Source organism: Castor canadensis, chromosome 16, assembly GCF_047511655.1.
Source record: "Castor canadensis chromosome 16, mCasCan1.hap1v2, whole genome shotgun sequence".
NCBI classification, from domain to species: Eukaryota; Metazoa; Chordata; class Mammalia; order Rodentia; family Castoridae; genus Castor; species Castor canadensis.
In genome coordinates, this window is record NC_133401.1 from 56824117 (window position 1) to 56841225 (window position 17109).

Sequence of the window (17109 nt, forward strand, 5' to 3'; positions counted from 1 at the left end):
GATGCTAGACAGAGGATAGTTATGTCTACCTTTATAAGAAGCATTCATGGTTGTACCACCTTATATTCCTTCCACCAATGACAGGGAGTTCCCTTTGATCTTCCTCTTCCCCAGTAGCTATCACTCCTGTTTTTAATTTTAACCATTTTGGTAAGTGTGTATTGAGCACCATCTCACAGAATATGTTTTCCAGTTTCTGTAATACAAGTTGTTGAAACTCACATTTCCTAACTGAATTAATTTGGTATCTTTGTCAAATAATGAGTTGACAGTATATTTGTAAGTCTACTTCTGACCTCTGTTCTATTCTGCCCACTTCTTTGTTTACTCTTTGCTAATACCTCATTGTTTTGATTATTTTAGCTTTATGACATGTTTTGAAATTATTGTGAAGTCCTCCAGCTCTGTTCTTTTCTAGATTATTTTGGAGTCTTCTAGGCTCTTTGCATTTCTATATAAATTTTAGAACCATAAGACTGGCAGAGTGACTTAAGCAGTAAGAGTGCTTGCTTAGCAAGTGTGAGGCCCTGAGTTCCAACCCCAATGCCAACAAAATAAAAAAATTAGAACCAAGTTGTCAGTTTCATAAAGTTCACTGTAATTTTATTAGGATTGGAATGGCTGCACCATTTTACATTTCCATCAGCAGTGTGTGAAGGCTCTGATTTCTCTACATCCTCATCAACACTTGTTATCATCTGAGTTTTTTATTATGCCCATCCTAGTGGATCTAGAGTAGTATCTCATTGTGGTTTTAATTTGCATCTTTCTGATAACTAATAATGTCAATCATCTTTTTATGTGCTTTTTGGACATTTGTGTACTTTCTTTGGAGAAGTGTCTATTCATATATTTTGCCCATTTTCTTTTTTTTATTCATTTATTCATATGTACATACATTGTTTGGGCCATTTTTCCACCCTGCCCCCCGCCCCCCTCTCCTCCACACACCCATTTCCAGGCAGAACCTGTTCTGCCCTCTTCTCCAATTTTGTTGAAGAGTAGACATAAGCAATAATAAGAAAGACATAGCGTTTTTGCTTGTTTGAAATAAGGATAGCTATACAGAGAGATTCCTAGCATTGCTTCCACACACAAGTGTATTACAGCCTAAATTGATTCATCTCTACCAAACCTCTTCACTACTTCCCAGTCACCTTCCCATAATGACCTCTGTCATTTTAAGGTTACTGTATTGGCTCCTCTGCAGTGGGGAACTCAAATACTTTCAAGTTTTGAGTTTCCTGCCTTTCCCTATTCCTCCTATATGTGTTCTCCCCTTAGCGTGTGACCCATGTCCAATAATATTACTGCATTTGTTTTAGGTCTAAAGTCCGCATATGAGGGAGAACATAGATTTTTGGCCTTCTGAGCCTGGCTAACTTTGCTTAAGATGATGTTCTCCAGTTCCATCCATTTACTTGCGAATGATAAGATTTCATTCTTCTTCATGGCTGCATAAAATTCCATTGTGTATAAATACCACATTTTCTTAATCCATTCATCAGTAGTGGGGCATCTTGGCTGTTTCCATAACTTGGCTATTGTGAATAGTGTTGCAATAAACATGGGTGTGCAGGTGCCTCTGGAGTAACCTGTGTCACATTCCTTTGGGTATATCCCTAGGAGTGGGATTGCTGGATCATATGGCAGATCTATGATTAGTTTTTTAAGAAGCCTCCATATTGTTTTCCAGAGCGGTTGCACTAGCTTGCATTCCCACCAGCAGTGTATGAGGGTTCCTTTTCCCCCACATCCTCACCAACATTTATTGGTGGTGGTGTTCTTGATGCTAGCTATTCTAGCAGGAGTGAGGTAGAATCTTAATATGGTTTTGATTTGCATTTCCTTTATGGCCAGAGATGGTGAGCATTTTTTCATGTGTTTTTTAGCCATCTGGACTTCTTCCTTTGAAAAAGTTCTGTTTAGTTCAGTTCCCAGTTCTTTATTGGTTCATTAATTTTGGGGGAGTTTAGTTTTTTTGAGCTTCTGTATATTCTGGTGAAGTGTTTATTCATATCTTTTGCCCATTTTCTTTCTTTTTTTTTTTTTTTTTTTGGCAGCACTGGGGTTCAAACTCAGGGCCTGGCACTTACTAGGCAGGCATTCTATCACTTGAGCCACACCCTCAGCCCTGCCCCTTTTCTATATCAAAGAAAACTACCCATAACATAAAGTTAATCATCTTAAATTTGTATTGGCTATAATATTTTAAAGCAGTTTTTACAACAGTACATTAAATTTTGATCTTAGAAAAAAATTTAGATAATTCTTAAGTTATAGCCAACTTAATCACACATAAATTCTTTATAAACTCTGTCTTTTATACACTTTGCAACTTTTTTTGAACCTTTACAGTTCTGTCCCCATCTTTCTTTTCCATTTTGGAAAAATCCTTTAGAACAAAGCCTTATTTTGCAAAATAATTCCTCATCTGAAAGTATTTCCTTTCACTTTTCCCTTTCTTCTCCAAAAATGTATTCTGACACATTCTTATTTCTTTCCTATTTGCTGATTTTTTTTCTGTCTCCTTTCTAATTTGCATTTTCAGATAACCTTCACAACATTTTTGAATTTAGACAAAATTGTTTCTCTTGTTTAAATACTTGGTAGCCTTTTTTACAAAAAAAAAAAGACTCTAGAAGAATGCAATCTGGAACTCTTTCTCTGTGCATAAATAATTTACAAATCCAAATTATAATTGTGATAGAACAAAATAGATTAAGATCTTCTTTCCACATCTCATCAGGCAGTTTTAGACAGCTTCATTTTAAAATGATTTTTCCCTTTAGTCCCAAGTATATGAAAGTTGCCTTTTGATGCCTGCTTTTCAGATGGATCTGGCTGAGATAAGATCCTTCTGAATAACCACTTTTTTGAAGAGACAGTTTTATATATCAAATTTATAATAGTATTTTTAAGAACCATCCTAAAGATGAACACACACACACACACTCATGCATACACAAAAATGTCAATTTAAGATGAACAAAAGTAAGTTTAAAAATGAAAATTGTCTGTAATAATGTTAGAAATGCTGTTCCCAAACAGTGATCAAAGAAACACCCTAGAGTCACTCAGCAAGGCAAAAAGAAAAGTTTTACTTCTGCAGAAGGGTGCAGCCACAGACCACAGTCTGATAGGCAGAACACAGTGAGTGGGGAGCCAGCTCAGTTTTTAGCTCTGTGTCCCTCACCCTGATGTACTGGTTTGGGTTCACAATCTTTGCGACTGATTACTTAGAAAAGGGGGCATGTGGGGGAAGGAGGACCTTGAAGCAGGGAGAACAAGAAAATTCTTTTGGGCAATATTCATCTTTAAGCATGCAGTTTGAGATTAGGACATCTGGCAATAAACAGCTCTTTGTTTGACCACAAGAACCTTGCAAGGTCAAGCAATATTTCACAAAGCATGTAGGCCACAATTCGAGGAGGTTAGCTGGCATCCACACAATGATAGTTTCACATTAACGCCTTTGACAGAAAAGACCTAACTTTAGTTGATTCTCACAATATTTAGTCAGTTTTCTGAAATTCCAGGGGCAAATGAAGTTTTTGCCCATGCTTGATAGATTAATGCATAAAAGTAACATATGTAACCAATTACATTAATTTAGCATTTACACTCAGATAAACCTTTCAACCATAGGTTTGTTATAATTCTTCCTAAGGGGTAGCAAGATAGACTCAGGGTTTTTTATTCTTATATAAATCACAGCAGGTCTCCTTAAACCTCTTAGGTTTGGGAGTAGTTTTTTCTTATATTGATCCTGACTCGTGACCTGAAGGGTCCTAGGTCAAGACCCTCACCCTTTGTTCCTCTCCTTCCCCAGTGAGCAAAAGGGAGTATAAAAGGGTCAGACAGTAGACTCAGGAATGCACCATGGGCTCTCAGCCGAAATATGGAACTCATTCCTGCCGTCCTGGCATTGTCTTGGTGAGCATGGCACTTCTGCAGTTGGGCTGCTGCACAGGAAGGCATGGCCACCCAGCCACCAATGCCTGTGGCATTTCTCTACCCTCTGCTGTGGAGTCCTGGAAAGTTTGTAGGGACCAGTGGACTAGCTGACTGGGTAGCTGGAGTCTGACATAGGGACAGGAACATTGCTGCTTCTCACTGTTACCAGCAGAGTTAGGCCCCTCATTGTGGCCTTCAGTGCCAGAAACTGGCAGGAAGACTTGAAGCCTAATTAGGTTTCCTCATGTTTGTTTTGTTGTTGTTTGTTTGCCTTATAGGTGAACTATAAGATTTTTCCAAAGGGCTTTCAAATAGAATAGAAAGCCATTTTTAAACATGACTCATGGTTTGAAGGAGTGGCTTAAGTGGTAGGGCACCTTCCAAGCAAACATGAGGCCCTGAGTTCAATCCCCAGCACTACACACATGCACGCACACACACATAGACACACACACACACTAAACATGACAAACACACACACACACACACAAAACCAAACAAACAAAAACAGCAATTCTCTTCCAGAGCCAAGGCCAACAGATGGGAATCTTTTAACAGAAATGGACACAAGTTCCCTCCAAAATCAAATGGAAATGAAACCTTAGATTCCCTAGTGTCACTTAACTGGAATCTGCTACCCTCAAAATGGTATCAAAAGATGACCTCCTTTCATGTGGCCAGACAGAGGTCCCTGAGTGGGACCTTCCCAGACAGGCCAGATCAGGCTTCAAGGTGCCCACCAGAGTGACAGCTTTGGCCACAGTAGTCACAATTTTTTCACAATAGAAATCACAAACACAAAAACCCTGGTCTCTGTATGTACCTTACATGCTTTTCCTACTGATTGCCAGCACAATTACAGGGTCCACAGTTCCCTGTCAGACAAATGGCAAAAATCCAAATTAGTTCAACTGAACCCAAAAGGGTCTCCAGAGAGCCTCCACACTACAAGGAATCGAGAAGTTCCCTGCCAGACAAACAGCAAAAGCCCAAATTAGTACAAATGAACCCCAAATGGCTCAGAATAACCTCCAGACAACAGAGAAAAAGGAAGGGCAAGGCCCTAGGTGCACCAACTGGGAAGAACTTACCAAGGATTAGACTTCAAGGCATAGATGGAGTTCAAATGTTTATTTCTCTGCCTCACCAAAGCATGGTAAAAAGCAGCCAATGTTGGTTGAAGTAGAAAGATAAGAAAGAAGTCCCTGGAAAATAGGAATTCCAGCATCTGCTTGAAACCATTCTATTTTTCCTCTCCATCCAGGGTCAAATATCTTTGAGTAGCTAAAACTAAAGAGTGTATCTTGATTCTTTTTCATGGTTGCCAAATGTGTTACAGATTTTAGGTCACAGGTCCAAACTCATGGGTTTCATAGGCTAGGTTCAGTCACTGGCCTTAGAATACCTTATTTATTTAAGAGATAGTAATGGTGACAGCAGAGGAAGGGAGTTTATTACACAACACAGGCATGCCATGGGAAGAGGAAAGATAAGCATTTCAACCCATCTTCCCTGTACAGACATTCACTTTTGGTTTAACTAGGAGTAAGAATTGGAGGTAAGAGAAAGTGTGCATAATTATTAAAAAGTCACAGTCATAGATAAGTTCCAGTGATAACAGGCGGCTGGCAACCACAAGCAGTCTTCTGTTCAGTCCTTCTTGCATTACAAGATGGGTACAAAGTGACTGAAGGAGAAAATGACTCACCAAATGATACAGATACAGAATGGAGGCTTGGATGCCTAGCTTTTATCCTGCTTTCATGTAATTCATGGGCCCAAGTAAAGAGTTGGTGCTGTTCAGCAAAAGCAGCTTTTAAGTACGTTATATAGAGACCTTTTATCTATTTTGAGTTAATTGTACATGAGGTAATATACATATACATGTATATTTTGTATGTAAAAATCTAGTAGTACCAGCAACATTTTTGAAAGACCATTCTTTTCCCCCATTTAATGATCTTAGGAAAATCAACTTACATATCTGAGTGCTTATTTCTGGATCCTCAATTCTGTTCCACTGATTTGTATTATCTCTGCTTGGGCCAGTATCACACTGTCTTAGTTACTGGTACTAAGTTCAGTCAGTCAAGAAATCAAGAATGTGAATCTTCCAAGTCTTTTCTTTTCCAAAAGATTGTTTGGTCTATTCTGGATCTCTTGCATTGCCATATAAATTTTAGGATAAGCTTTTTGATTGTCAACTTCTGCAAAGAATACTATGATTTTAAATCTGTATATCAATTGGAAAGATATGGTCATCTTATCAATTGCTGATCCAAGGCATACCTTTCCATTTAATTTGGTATTAAATGTCTTCCAACAATTTTTTTTATTTTTAGAGTATACACTTTGCACTTCTTTTGCTAAAGTGTAAATGGTAATGTTATCATTTTTAATTTCATTTTCCAATTGTTTATTATGTTGCTGGTATATACAAATATAATTGTTTTTAAGTATTGGCCTATACCAAAAAAACACATGAAAAAATGCTCACCATCCCTAGCAATAAAGGAAATGCAAATTAAAAACCACACTAAGATTCCACCTCACCCCTGTTAGAATAGCCATCATTAGCAACACCACCACCAACAGGTGTTGGCGAGGACACGGGGAAAAAGGAACCCTCTTACACTGCTGGTGGGAATGTAAAGTAGTACAACCACTCTGGAAAGAAATTTGAAGGCTACTTAAAAATCCAAACATTGATCTACCATATGATCCAGCAATACCACTCTTGGGGATATACCCAAAAGACTGTGACACAGGGTAGTCCAGAGGCACCTGCACACCCCTGTTTATTGCAGCACTATTCACAATAGCCAAGTTATGGAAACAGCCAAGATGCTCCACTACTGACAAATGGATTAAAAAAATGTGGTATTTATACACAATGGAATTTTATGCAGCCATGAAGAAGAATGAAATGTTATCATTCGCAGGTAAATGGATAGAACTGGAGAACATCATTCTGAGTGAGGTTAGCCTGTCCCAAAAACCAAAAATCGTATGTTCTCCCTCATATGTGGACATTAGATCAAGGGCAAACACAACAAGGGGATTGGACTTTGATCACATGCTAAAGCGAGAGCACACAAGGGAGGGGTGAGGATAGGTAAAACACTTAAAAAACTAGATAGCATTTGTTGCTCTCAACACAGAGAAACTAAAGCAGATACTTTAAAGCAACTGAGGCCAATAGGAGAAGGGGACCAGGAACTAGAGAAAAGGTTAGTTGAAGAAGAATTAACTTAGAAGGTAACACACATGTACAGGAAAGCAGTGTGAGTCAACTCCCTGTATAGCTATCCTTATCTCAACTAGCAAAAACCCTTGGTCCTTCCTATTATTGCTTATACTCTCTCTTCAACAAAACTAGAGATAAGGGCAAAATAGTTTCTGCCTGGTAGCAAGGCGTTGTGGAGGTAAGGGAGGGGGCAGGAGGGGGAAGGGAGGGAGTCGGGGGAAGAGGGGAGAAATGACCCAAACATTGTATGCACATATGAATATAATAAAAAAGAAGAAAAAAAGTATTGGCCTATATTCTGAAGCCTTACTAAGTCAATCTGTTTATTGTGGTTTCTTTGCTAATTTATCAGATTTTCCTATGTAAACAATTATTTTTTCACTTTTATTTTTGAATTGTCATACGTTAATATTACAAGGGGATTTCATTGTGACAATTCTGTACATGCATACAGTGTACCCCCTCCATTTTATTTCTAGTCTCCCTTTTTCTCCCTCTTTTTAAACAAGACAAATCTTTATGCCTTTAATTTCTGTTTTTCCAATTGCACTGACTAGGAAGTCTACTTTAATGAATAAAACTTGTGAATGCATACAGCTTCCCTCTGATCATAGGAAAAAAAAGCATTTAGTTATCGCTAAGTGTGATGTAAGCTGTAGGATTTTCCTTAGCCATCCTAGAGTCTTCATAAAGGGACCTAACCCTGATTAAATCAAGAGACACCAACATTAAGGATGGGACTTCCACTGGAGTCTTTGATATTTATTCAAAAAAACTTTTCCAAGCATGGGGCAGAAATCCAAACTATACTAGAATAAGCAAAAAGGGAAATGCTGTCATGTGTAATAAGAACAACTAAGGAGTCTGTATACTTCATGTACACAGGGATTGGGCAATGGAAATGTCACCATACCAATATCCCTCTCCATCTCTTGACTCTCATTTTTCACATTTCCTGCATCTCTAGCAGATCCCACACCCCCACCACACTATTTTGCCAAAGACATCAGCAGCAGCACCCAACTTATGGCCAACCCATCTAATAGAAAAGGTGAGCTTCATTTTTCAGTAATTCTGCAAAACATTCTCAGAACTCATTATTTGGACCAACTCAGGTCACATGGCCATCCCTGAACCAATCATGTGGCCAAAGGAATGGAATGCTACAATCGGTTAAGCCTAAGCCACATGCTCCCCAACTTGGATCGAGAGGAGGGGTTGAGACCTACTCAAGTTTTTCCTAAGGAAAAGGCAAAGTATTACTGTCATAAACTGAGGGAATAGGCACTAGCCAGACATAAACTACACCACCTATACCCTTGTGCATATTTCTCAGTGTTCCGTGTCTGGCACTATCACTGGACCTCTTTGAGCCACAGTTTCCTATTTGTAGCATGCAGGTGATGATCCCTGTGGTTCTTGGCTCTACCTGAAAGGTCCAGTGAGGCAGTGTGTACCAGGAAACTGTGTCTAAACTGTAAAGTGTGGTGACATGTAAGGAAAGGGTCACAAGCATGATTACTAAGCAGTTGTTCTGACCCATCTCTCCTCTTCTGTTTTTCTCACAGAGCATTTGAAGAAGCCACTTGAAGACTACATGGCCCTTTTCCCTAGCGTGAGAATTCTCCGAACCAAGAAACGTGAAGGCCTAATAAGGACCCGCATGCTGGGGGCCTCAGCAGCAATTGGGGATGTCATCACATTCTTGGATTCACATTGTGAAGCCAATGTCAACTGGCTCCCCCCCTTGCTTGGTAAGTGGTGGTGGCCGGGGGAACAGCCTGAGTGGGTCAGTGGCAGCTGGTTCATGGAATGTGTTTCATGGAGGCCTCACATGGGCTCTTCTGTCTGATTGGAAGCACTCCTCAGAACACCAGGTGCTATAAGGGGTTCAGAGCTCATAAGACATTAAAAACAAGTCAGCCCTGTCTCTTAATTTCACAAAGAGGGAAGCTGAAACTCAGAAAGGGAAAGTGTCACACATCTAGTGATGATACTGCTTCCCTCAGATTGCCCTAAGTTTTGTTTGAAAGCAAGGCAAGGCTGTCTATCTACTATTAAGAACCAAATCATGGAGAGGACATCTTTATGTCAAATGAGAAGAGTTACTGTTTACTGTGGCAGTACTGTGAGCCAGGCAGGTTATAACCGTGATCTCTAATCCTTACAAGAGCATAAAGGATGGAAGTATCCCTTTTTGTAGTAAAAGAAACTGAAGTTAAAAGATATTGAGTGGCTTCAATACCTGACTTCAAACTATATTACAAAGCAATAACAATAAAAACAGCATGGTACTGGCACAAAAACAGACATGAAGACCAGTGGAACAGAATAGAGGACCCAGATATGAAGCCACACAACTATAAGCAACTTATCTTTGACAAAGGAGCTAAAAATATACGATGGAGAAATAGCAGCCTCTTCAACAAAAACTGCTGGGAAAACTGGTTAGCAGTCTGCAAATAACTGAAACTAGATCCATGTATATCACCCTCTACCAAGATTAACTCAAAATGGATCAAGGATCTTAATATCAGACCCCAAACTCTTAAGTTGATACAAGAAAGAGTAGGAAATACTCTGGAGTTAGTAGGTATAGGTAAGAACTTTCTCAATGGAACCCCAGCAGCACAGCAACTAAGAAATAGCATAGATAAATGGGACCTCATAAAACTAAAAAGCTTCCGTTCATCAAAAGAAATGGTCTCTAAACTGAAGAGAACACCCACAGAGTGGGAGAAAATATTTGCCAACTATACATCAGACAAAGGACTGATAACCAGAATATACAGGGAACTTAAAAAACTAAATTCTCCCAAAACTAATGAACCAATAAAGAAATGGGCACATGAACTAAACAGAACTTTCTCAAAAGAAGAAATTCAAATGGCCAGAAAACACATGAAAAAATGCTCACCATCTCTAGCAATAAAGGAAATGCAAATTAAAACCACGCTAAGATTCCACCTCACCCCTGTTAGAATAGCCATCATCAGCAACACCACCACCAACAGGTGTTGGCAAGGATGCGGGGAAAAAGGAACGCTCTTACACTGTTGGTGGGAATGTAGACTAGTACAACCACTCTAGAAAAAAATTTGGAGGCTACTTAAAAAGCTGGACATCGATCTACCATTTGATCCAGCAATACCACTCTTGGGGATATACCCAAAAGACTGTTACTCCAGAGGCACCTGCACACCCATGTTTATTGTGGCACTATTCACAATAGCCAAGTTATGGAAATAGCCAAGATGCCCCAGCACTGACGAATGGATTAAGAAAATATGGTATCTATACACAATGGAATTTTATGCAGCCATGAAGAAGAACGAAATGTTATCATTCTCTGGTAAATGGATGGAATTGGAGAACATCATTCTGAGTGAGGTTAGCCTGGCCCAAAAGACCAAAAATCGTATGTTCTCCCTCATATGTGGACATTAGATCAAGGGCAAACACAACAAGGGGATTGGACTATGAGCACATGATAAAAGCGAGAGCACACAAGGAAGGGGTGAGGATAGGTAAGACACCTAAAAAATTAGCTAGCATTTGTTGCCCTCAACGCAGAGAAACTAAAGCAGATACCTTAAAGCAACTGAGGCCAATAGGAAAAGGGGAACAGGAACTAGAGAAAAGGTTAGATCAAAAAGAATTAACCTAGAAGGTAACACACATGCACAGGAAATCAATGTGAGTCAATGCCCTGTATAGCTATCCTTATCTCAACCAGCAAAAACCCTTGTTCCTTCCTATTATTGCTTATACTCTCTCTACAACAAAATTAGAGATAAGGGCAAAATAGTTTCTGCTGGGTATTGGGTGGGGAGAGGAAGGGGGCAGAGTGGGTGGTAAGGGAGGGGGTGGGGGCAGGGGGGAGAAATGAACCAAGCCTTGTATGCACATATGAATAATAAAAGAAAAATGAAAAAAAAAAGATATTGAGTGGCTTGCTTATGCCCTTGGGCCACCAGTGTCAAAATCACCATCTATCTGGCTCCAAAGTCTATTCTTTTTCACAGTTGCACACTGCTTCCCAAGTTCACTTCCTCTCAGGAAGGAGTTTCAGACAGATACCAGGGAGAGCTGCAGTAAGAGAGCAGCATAATCTAGGGGCATTCACCACAGCCTGTGGGCAAAGGGAGACATGGGAGATTGGGTGCTGGGGAGGTGCCACATAGCCAGTTGATGATCAGGCCTGATCCTGAGTACTTCCACTCTGATGAAGGCATTGAGCCCCTGCTGCCAAGCCAACATGGGAGAGAAGAGTTCTCTTGACACTGAGAGGTAGGGCAGGGCCAGGGCTGGGGAAGGTTTAGGAAGTTAACCATCTACAGAGAAAAGTAAGCTTCTCAAGAGTGGATGGTCAGCTATCCATCACAGAGAATTTAGAAGGAAAAGAAGATGGAAGTGGAGGGGAAACTTGAGCAAGCATCAGATTCATCTGAAAGAGGATAGGCATAGTGGCTCACATCTGTAATCCTAGCTATGCAGGAGGTAGAGGCAGGAGGCTCACGAATCTGAGGCCAGCCCAGGTAAAGTTAGCATGAACCCCTGTCTCAAAAACAAAAGGGCCAGGGGTATAGCTCAAGTGATAGAGCACTTGCCTAATATGCATGAGGCCTGGTGTTAATCCCCAGTACTGTAAGTAAATAAATAAATAAACAAATAATTTTTAGTCATCTGAAAGACTGACCAGTTCGCAGGTGATGCTTGTGTTGCTGGTCCAGAGGTCACAGTGAGGAAGTGTGAAGACTAAAAGCCAACCACAGAATTAAACAGAATGTTTCATAACACAGATCAACAGGGAACTTTAGTAATAAATTATGTGCCTCTGACACCCAGGTCTAGGATCTCATCTGGGTTAGGAAAAAAGATGTAACCCAGAATTTCTGGTAAACTGTTTATTTAATTAAGCCAAGAGAGTGTCTGCATCTGCCTCTCATAACTGAAAGAGAAAAAAAAAGAAAAATCCTCACCATAAATCACCGAACTTATGGTCCTGGAGGAACAAGCCATTTGTAGGGTCACTCTGCGACTCATAAAGAGAATGAAGTGGTGGGGTGCAAAGCTGAGCTCATAGTCTAAATAGCCCTAAACTCTGTTTCTATGGAAATGTATGAGGGAAATTTTCATAATCTGCAGACACGCATGGAAGAAACATCTCCCTTCTTTTTTTTCCTGTTTCCAATAGAAATGTGAATCTGTGGTGTAGATTTGCAAGTCTCTCCCTCTAATAGCAGCAGCTGACAAAGTGCAGCATGGCTTTTGTCTGTGAAACCATTAACACCTCTGTGCATGGCTCACTCTGCCTTCTTTAGAGATTAGACATTTCTGAGCCTAAGAAGGAGTCAACCCCCACAGGAAAGCCACTGTTGGTTATCATTTTCTCCTCCTCCTCCTCCTCCTCCTCCTCCCCCTCTTCCAGAATCCTTCTCTTTCTTCTTCTTCATCATCATGCTCATTGTCATGGTGGCTCTAATAGTCGACTCCTCAGCATTTTCAGCCATGTCCACATTTAAATTTGACTGTGGCCTAGCCTGTCTGCTTCTCTGTCCACATTATTACCCACATTTTGAAAATGAGTAAATCAAGGGGCTTAGAGAAGGAAGGGGATGCTCAGTCTCCCAACTCCTGCTCAGAGCTTTTTTCAATGACCCTAGTCATAGAATGCTGCTACTGAGCATGTGCTAGAGGCTACACTAAGCATCTTGACCCCATATGTACTCAGTCGTCACAGAGACCCCATGTGATAGATGTCTTCCTCCATTGCATTGACCAGGAAACAGAGACTCAGCAGCATCAGACAGCCATATCCAAGGTTATACTACAAGAAGGAAACAAAACCAGGATGTGAACCTGGGCATTCTGTTCCCAAGCAAATACAGTGCCATGGAATACTGCCTTCTGGTTCCACTTCAACCTCAGACCTCCACAATCAGGCAGCAGCCAGCAGGACACCATGTCCATGGACCCAGCCCTCCATGAAAGGGAAATCCCCCAAGTGGCCATGAATAATTAAGAAAGGAAGTCCTTCTCTAGACCTTTCCCTGGAGCTCCCTAACCCTCACCGAGAATACCCAGGGAGCCTGTCCACAGGCAGATCCAAGCCGACCCCAGAGATTCTGATGCAGTGGACCTGGGGCAGGCATGGGAAGGGGGGCTAAAACTCACCCCAGGTACATCTGGCACTGGTCACCCCCAATCCACACTTGGGGATACACTGCCAAAAACAGTATTTCTCTAACTTTTTTTCTTTTTTCTAATGCTGGGGAAGTGCTCTATCACTGAGCTTCATCCTCAGCCTCTCAAAATTTTTAAACCATGTGTCACAGTTAAAAATACATTGGACATCTCAATCCAATACACAAATACACACACTCAGGGAGCATAACTGAAACCCACTTCCTGAGATAGTTTCATCTATCACAGTATCTATGTCTCATCTCCTGGCATGCAGCTTGATATTTTTTGGCTCATTACAAACCCCTCCCCTCCCACACACAATTGCTTTCGTAACCTACCATTCCACCTATGGATCATATCTTCTGTTTAGAAAAAGGCAAAAATGCTGTCCTTTGAAAAATGTACTATAGCTTGATAAACTGAGCCCTGGTAGCTGCTGGCCCACTCCTACTCTATAGGGTTCCTCACTGCAAGTCTTGAACTTGACTCCTGGCCAAGAGCACCCAGTCATCCCAGCACAGCCCATTTACTCCTCATAGCAGATCATAGGCCCCCAAAGCTACCTGACCCTTGGCTGCAGTCAGGACTTCCTGACAGGAGGAACGTTGAAGAGTAGAGCAAACTAATGCTGGGAGAGGTAGATCAGGCAGAGTAACTCATAGAGAATCAGTTTCTCCGATGCCTAAAAGGGAGCAGAAAACCAGCTGGGTTAAGGCTCCCATTTGTTATCTTGAGTCCCCCAGCCTGTAGTGTTCTTGTGGAGTAGCAGCTGCCAGGCTCTGCTTGCACACCTGCAGGCTTGGAGAACCACAACTTCCAAGACAGTCTTTTCTCTTTTCCACAGCTCTGACTGCTTGAAAAATTGAGCTGAACTCAAGGAAGGCCATCTGCTGGCTGACCACAGCCCGGGGTGCCAGAGAGTTGTCAGGGCAGACAGTCTATCCCAAGGGACAACTGCTAGGGTGCCTAGCTGCTTTTGGTCATGAGTCAAGATCTGGACATGGAATGGGGAGCCTGGCAGAGCCAGACTAGAGGTCCTCCCAGAAGGAAATCATTCTTTCCATAGCATACTGCTCATTCACAGGCCACTGTGCTGAGCACTCTCAAACACGGTTGTATCCAGTCCTCACAACAACCTCTGAGGCAGAACCTGTTACCCCATTTCATAGAGGAGATTGCTAGGGGCCAGACTCATTATTTGTAGAGCTGCCTCAGGACCCTGTCATGGGTGGCAGGTCTAGGATGGGATCCCTGATCCCTCTGGCTTAAAACCTGCACTCCTCCTTCCTCTCTGTGGATCTCTAAACTCAGGTGTTCAGAGACATCACCCAGAAAACATGTTAAAAACTAGAGAAAGCTGCAGAATAGGAAAGAGAACTTAGCTCCTGCCTCAACTAATGGGCATCTCTTGGCTGCTTCAGACCGCATCGCTCGGAACCGCAAGACAATCGTGTGCCCAATGATCGATGTGATTGACCACGATGACTTTCGGTACGAGACACAGGCAGGGGATGCCATGAGGGGCGCCTTTGACTGGGAGCTGTATTACAAGCGGATCCCGATCCCTCCAGAACTGCAGAAAGCTGACCCCAGTGACCCATTTGAGTAAGTATAAGTGGCCCAGGCTCATCCCAGTGAGAGGCTCCAGGGCCCCTCCCAAAACACACAACTCGGGATTGCCACTTCTCTCAAAAATCCTAGCTTCACTCAGTACAGTGTCAGACATACCAAACAGAAGTATCACCCCCATCCCTCAGTCACACATCCTTGGCTCAAGTTAGTCAGCTCCAGCTTGGCACCTCTGCAAAGTCTGCCAGGGTTGCCAGCAGGGGTAAGTAGAGTGTCTCGTGCTGTCTTTCTTTTCAGCTTTGCACCAGTTGTAATCATCATCCTCATCATCACTATGTGCCAGGCACAGTGCTGAGCACTACTGCCCCCTTTTAGTCCCCTAGCAACCATAGGCAGCAGGCATTATCCATGTTTTCCAAGTGGAAGGGAACACCAAGTCTCCAGGAGGCTAAACACTCTGCTCAGGTCACACAGCTTTTAAGTGGCAAAGGCTAGTGTACATGTAGGTCTGCCTGCCTGGGGCCAGTTTTCCCATCAGCTTTTTCTGCCTCCTTGGAAGTGTTAGGGAAATAGCAGCCAAGTTGGGGTATGAACTGGACTTGCAACACCTCAGGATGTGAAGGCTGCAGGGAACTGGCAGGTGAGGAGTCAGAGGCTCAAGAGAGGGAGGGCTTGCCCCGGGCTCACAGTGGGCAGGAGCTGAGCAAGAACAGAGCTGCCCTCTCTACACTCTAGCTCTCTTCCTCAGCAGCAGGCTTGCTATCCCTGCAGCTGTCCTGTACATTCTCCTGGCTCTTCTGTCAGAGGGGTCAAGGAGATCTTTGATACAGAGCCAAAGAGACTCTTTTGCTATATTTGTTCCCTATTACTGCTGTGATAAATGACCACAAACTTAGTGGGTTAAAACAACACTACAAGTTCCTATGGTCACAAGTCTAAAATGAGTCTTACTGGCTAAAATCACAGTCTTGGCAGGGCTGCTCTCCTGGATGCTCTAGGGAGAATCCACTTCCTTGTCTTTCCCAGCTTCTACAGGATGCTCACGTTCCTTGGTTCAGACCCCCTTCTTCCATGCTCAAAGTTGTTTCCCTCCCCCCCCCTTGCTCCCTCCCCTCTCCTTTCATCATAGCATTTCCTTCTCTGCCTCTCCTGCCTCTTTTCATGGCTAAGCACTTGTGATTACATTGATACCTTGAGCTCACCAGGATAATCTCCCCATTTCAAAGTCCTTAAGCCTAATCACATCTGCACAGTCTCTTTTGCAGTGTAAGGTTACATATTCACAGGTCCCATGGATTAGGACATTAACTTATTGGGAGACCACAGCTGCCTCCTCACAGTTGGACCTCTAATAAACCAAGTTCTCTGTGCCTTACCCTTCCCATCTAAGAAGGGGGGCTGTTGGTGGCAAAGCCATTTCACAGACTGTGTTTACTGTGCTCCTAATAGGAGCCCCTGATGCTGTGGGCCCCAGAGAAGGTTCAAAAGGAGGAAAGGCTGGGTGCTGTGTAGGCAGATGGCTGGGTGATGGGGCAGCATGAGATGGGAGCAGATTCCATGTATGTCTTCTGCAAATCAGATATTTTCAGTCTTCTCCTGACCTCCTTCATCTTCAACATGGTCAATCACCACTATTAGACCCCTGCCTGGTTCAGAGATATGATTTAGACAAGGCCACATCATGCATTCAGCCCCAGTCTCCATACACCTCAGAGTCAATCTTCAGTTCACCTGAATTCTTGGAGAATAAGACTAATAGTAGAGCGTGGACATGGTGGTACACTCCTGTAACCATCCCAGCACTCAGGAAGCAAAAGCAGGGTTGAGTTCAAGGGCACCCTGGGCTATATAGCAAGACCTTCAAAAAAAAAAAATGGAGCAGCTAAGACAGGAAGATCTCAAGTTCAAGTACTATCTAGGCTACATAGCAGAGAGTAACTAACATTTGGCCCCAGATGGCAAAAACAATTTCAAACCAACATTGTACATGATCCTTACAACAGAGTCTTCGGTACAGGTAACATTATCCCAGTTGATAGCTGCAGACCCTCTGACTCAAAGAGGAAATGAAACTTGGGCAAATCAGCACAGTAGCAGAGACTGAAGTCAGAATGGGCAGCCCCAGAAAATGGAATTCTTTGGGCAAC

The 17109-nt window shown here is 42.3% G+C and overlaps 1 protein-coding gene and 1 long non-coding RNA gene across 4 annotated transcripts in view; one reads left to right on the plus strand and one right to left on the minus strand.

Moving 5' to 3' along the window:
• The window catches only part of Galnt10 (polypeptide N-acetylgalactosaminyltransferase 10), a 252371-nt gene that overhangs the window by 193839 nt on the left and 41423 nt on the right, over positions 1 to 17109 (plus strand). For all 3 annotated transcript variants that reach the window (XM_074057060.1, XM_074057059.1, XM_074057061.1), the window contains exons 5-6: positions 8773 to 8958; positions 14815 to 14998. In XM_074057060.1, coding sequence (XP_073913161.1) covers positions 8773 to 8958; positions 14815 to 14998 — 370 coding nt within the window. The remainder of the gene's footprint in view (positions 1 to 8772; positions 8959 to 14814; positions 14999 to 17109) is intronic.
• LOC141417840 (uncharacterized) overlaps positions 1 to 17109 on the minus strand; it is a 43972-nt gene that overhangs the window by 23142 nt on the left and 3721 nt on the right. The window lies entirely within an intron of this gene.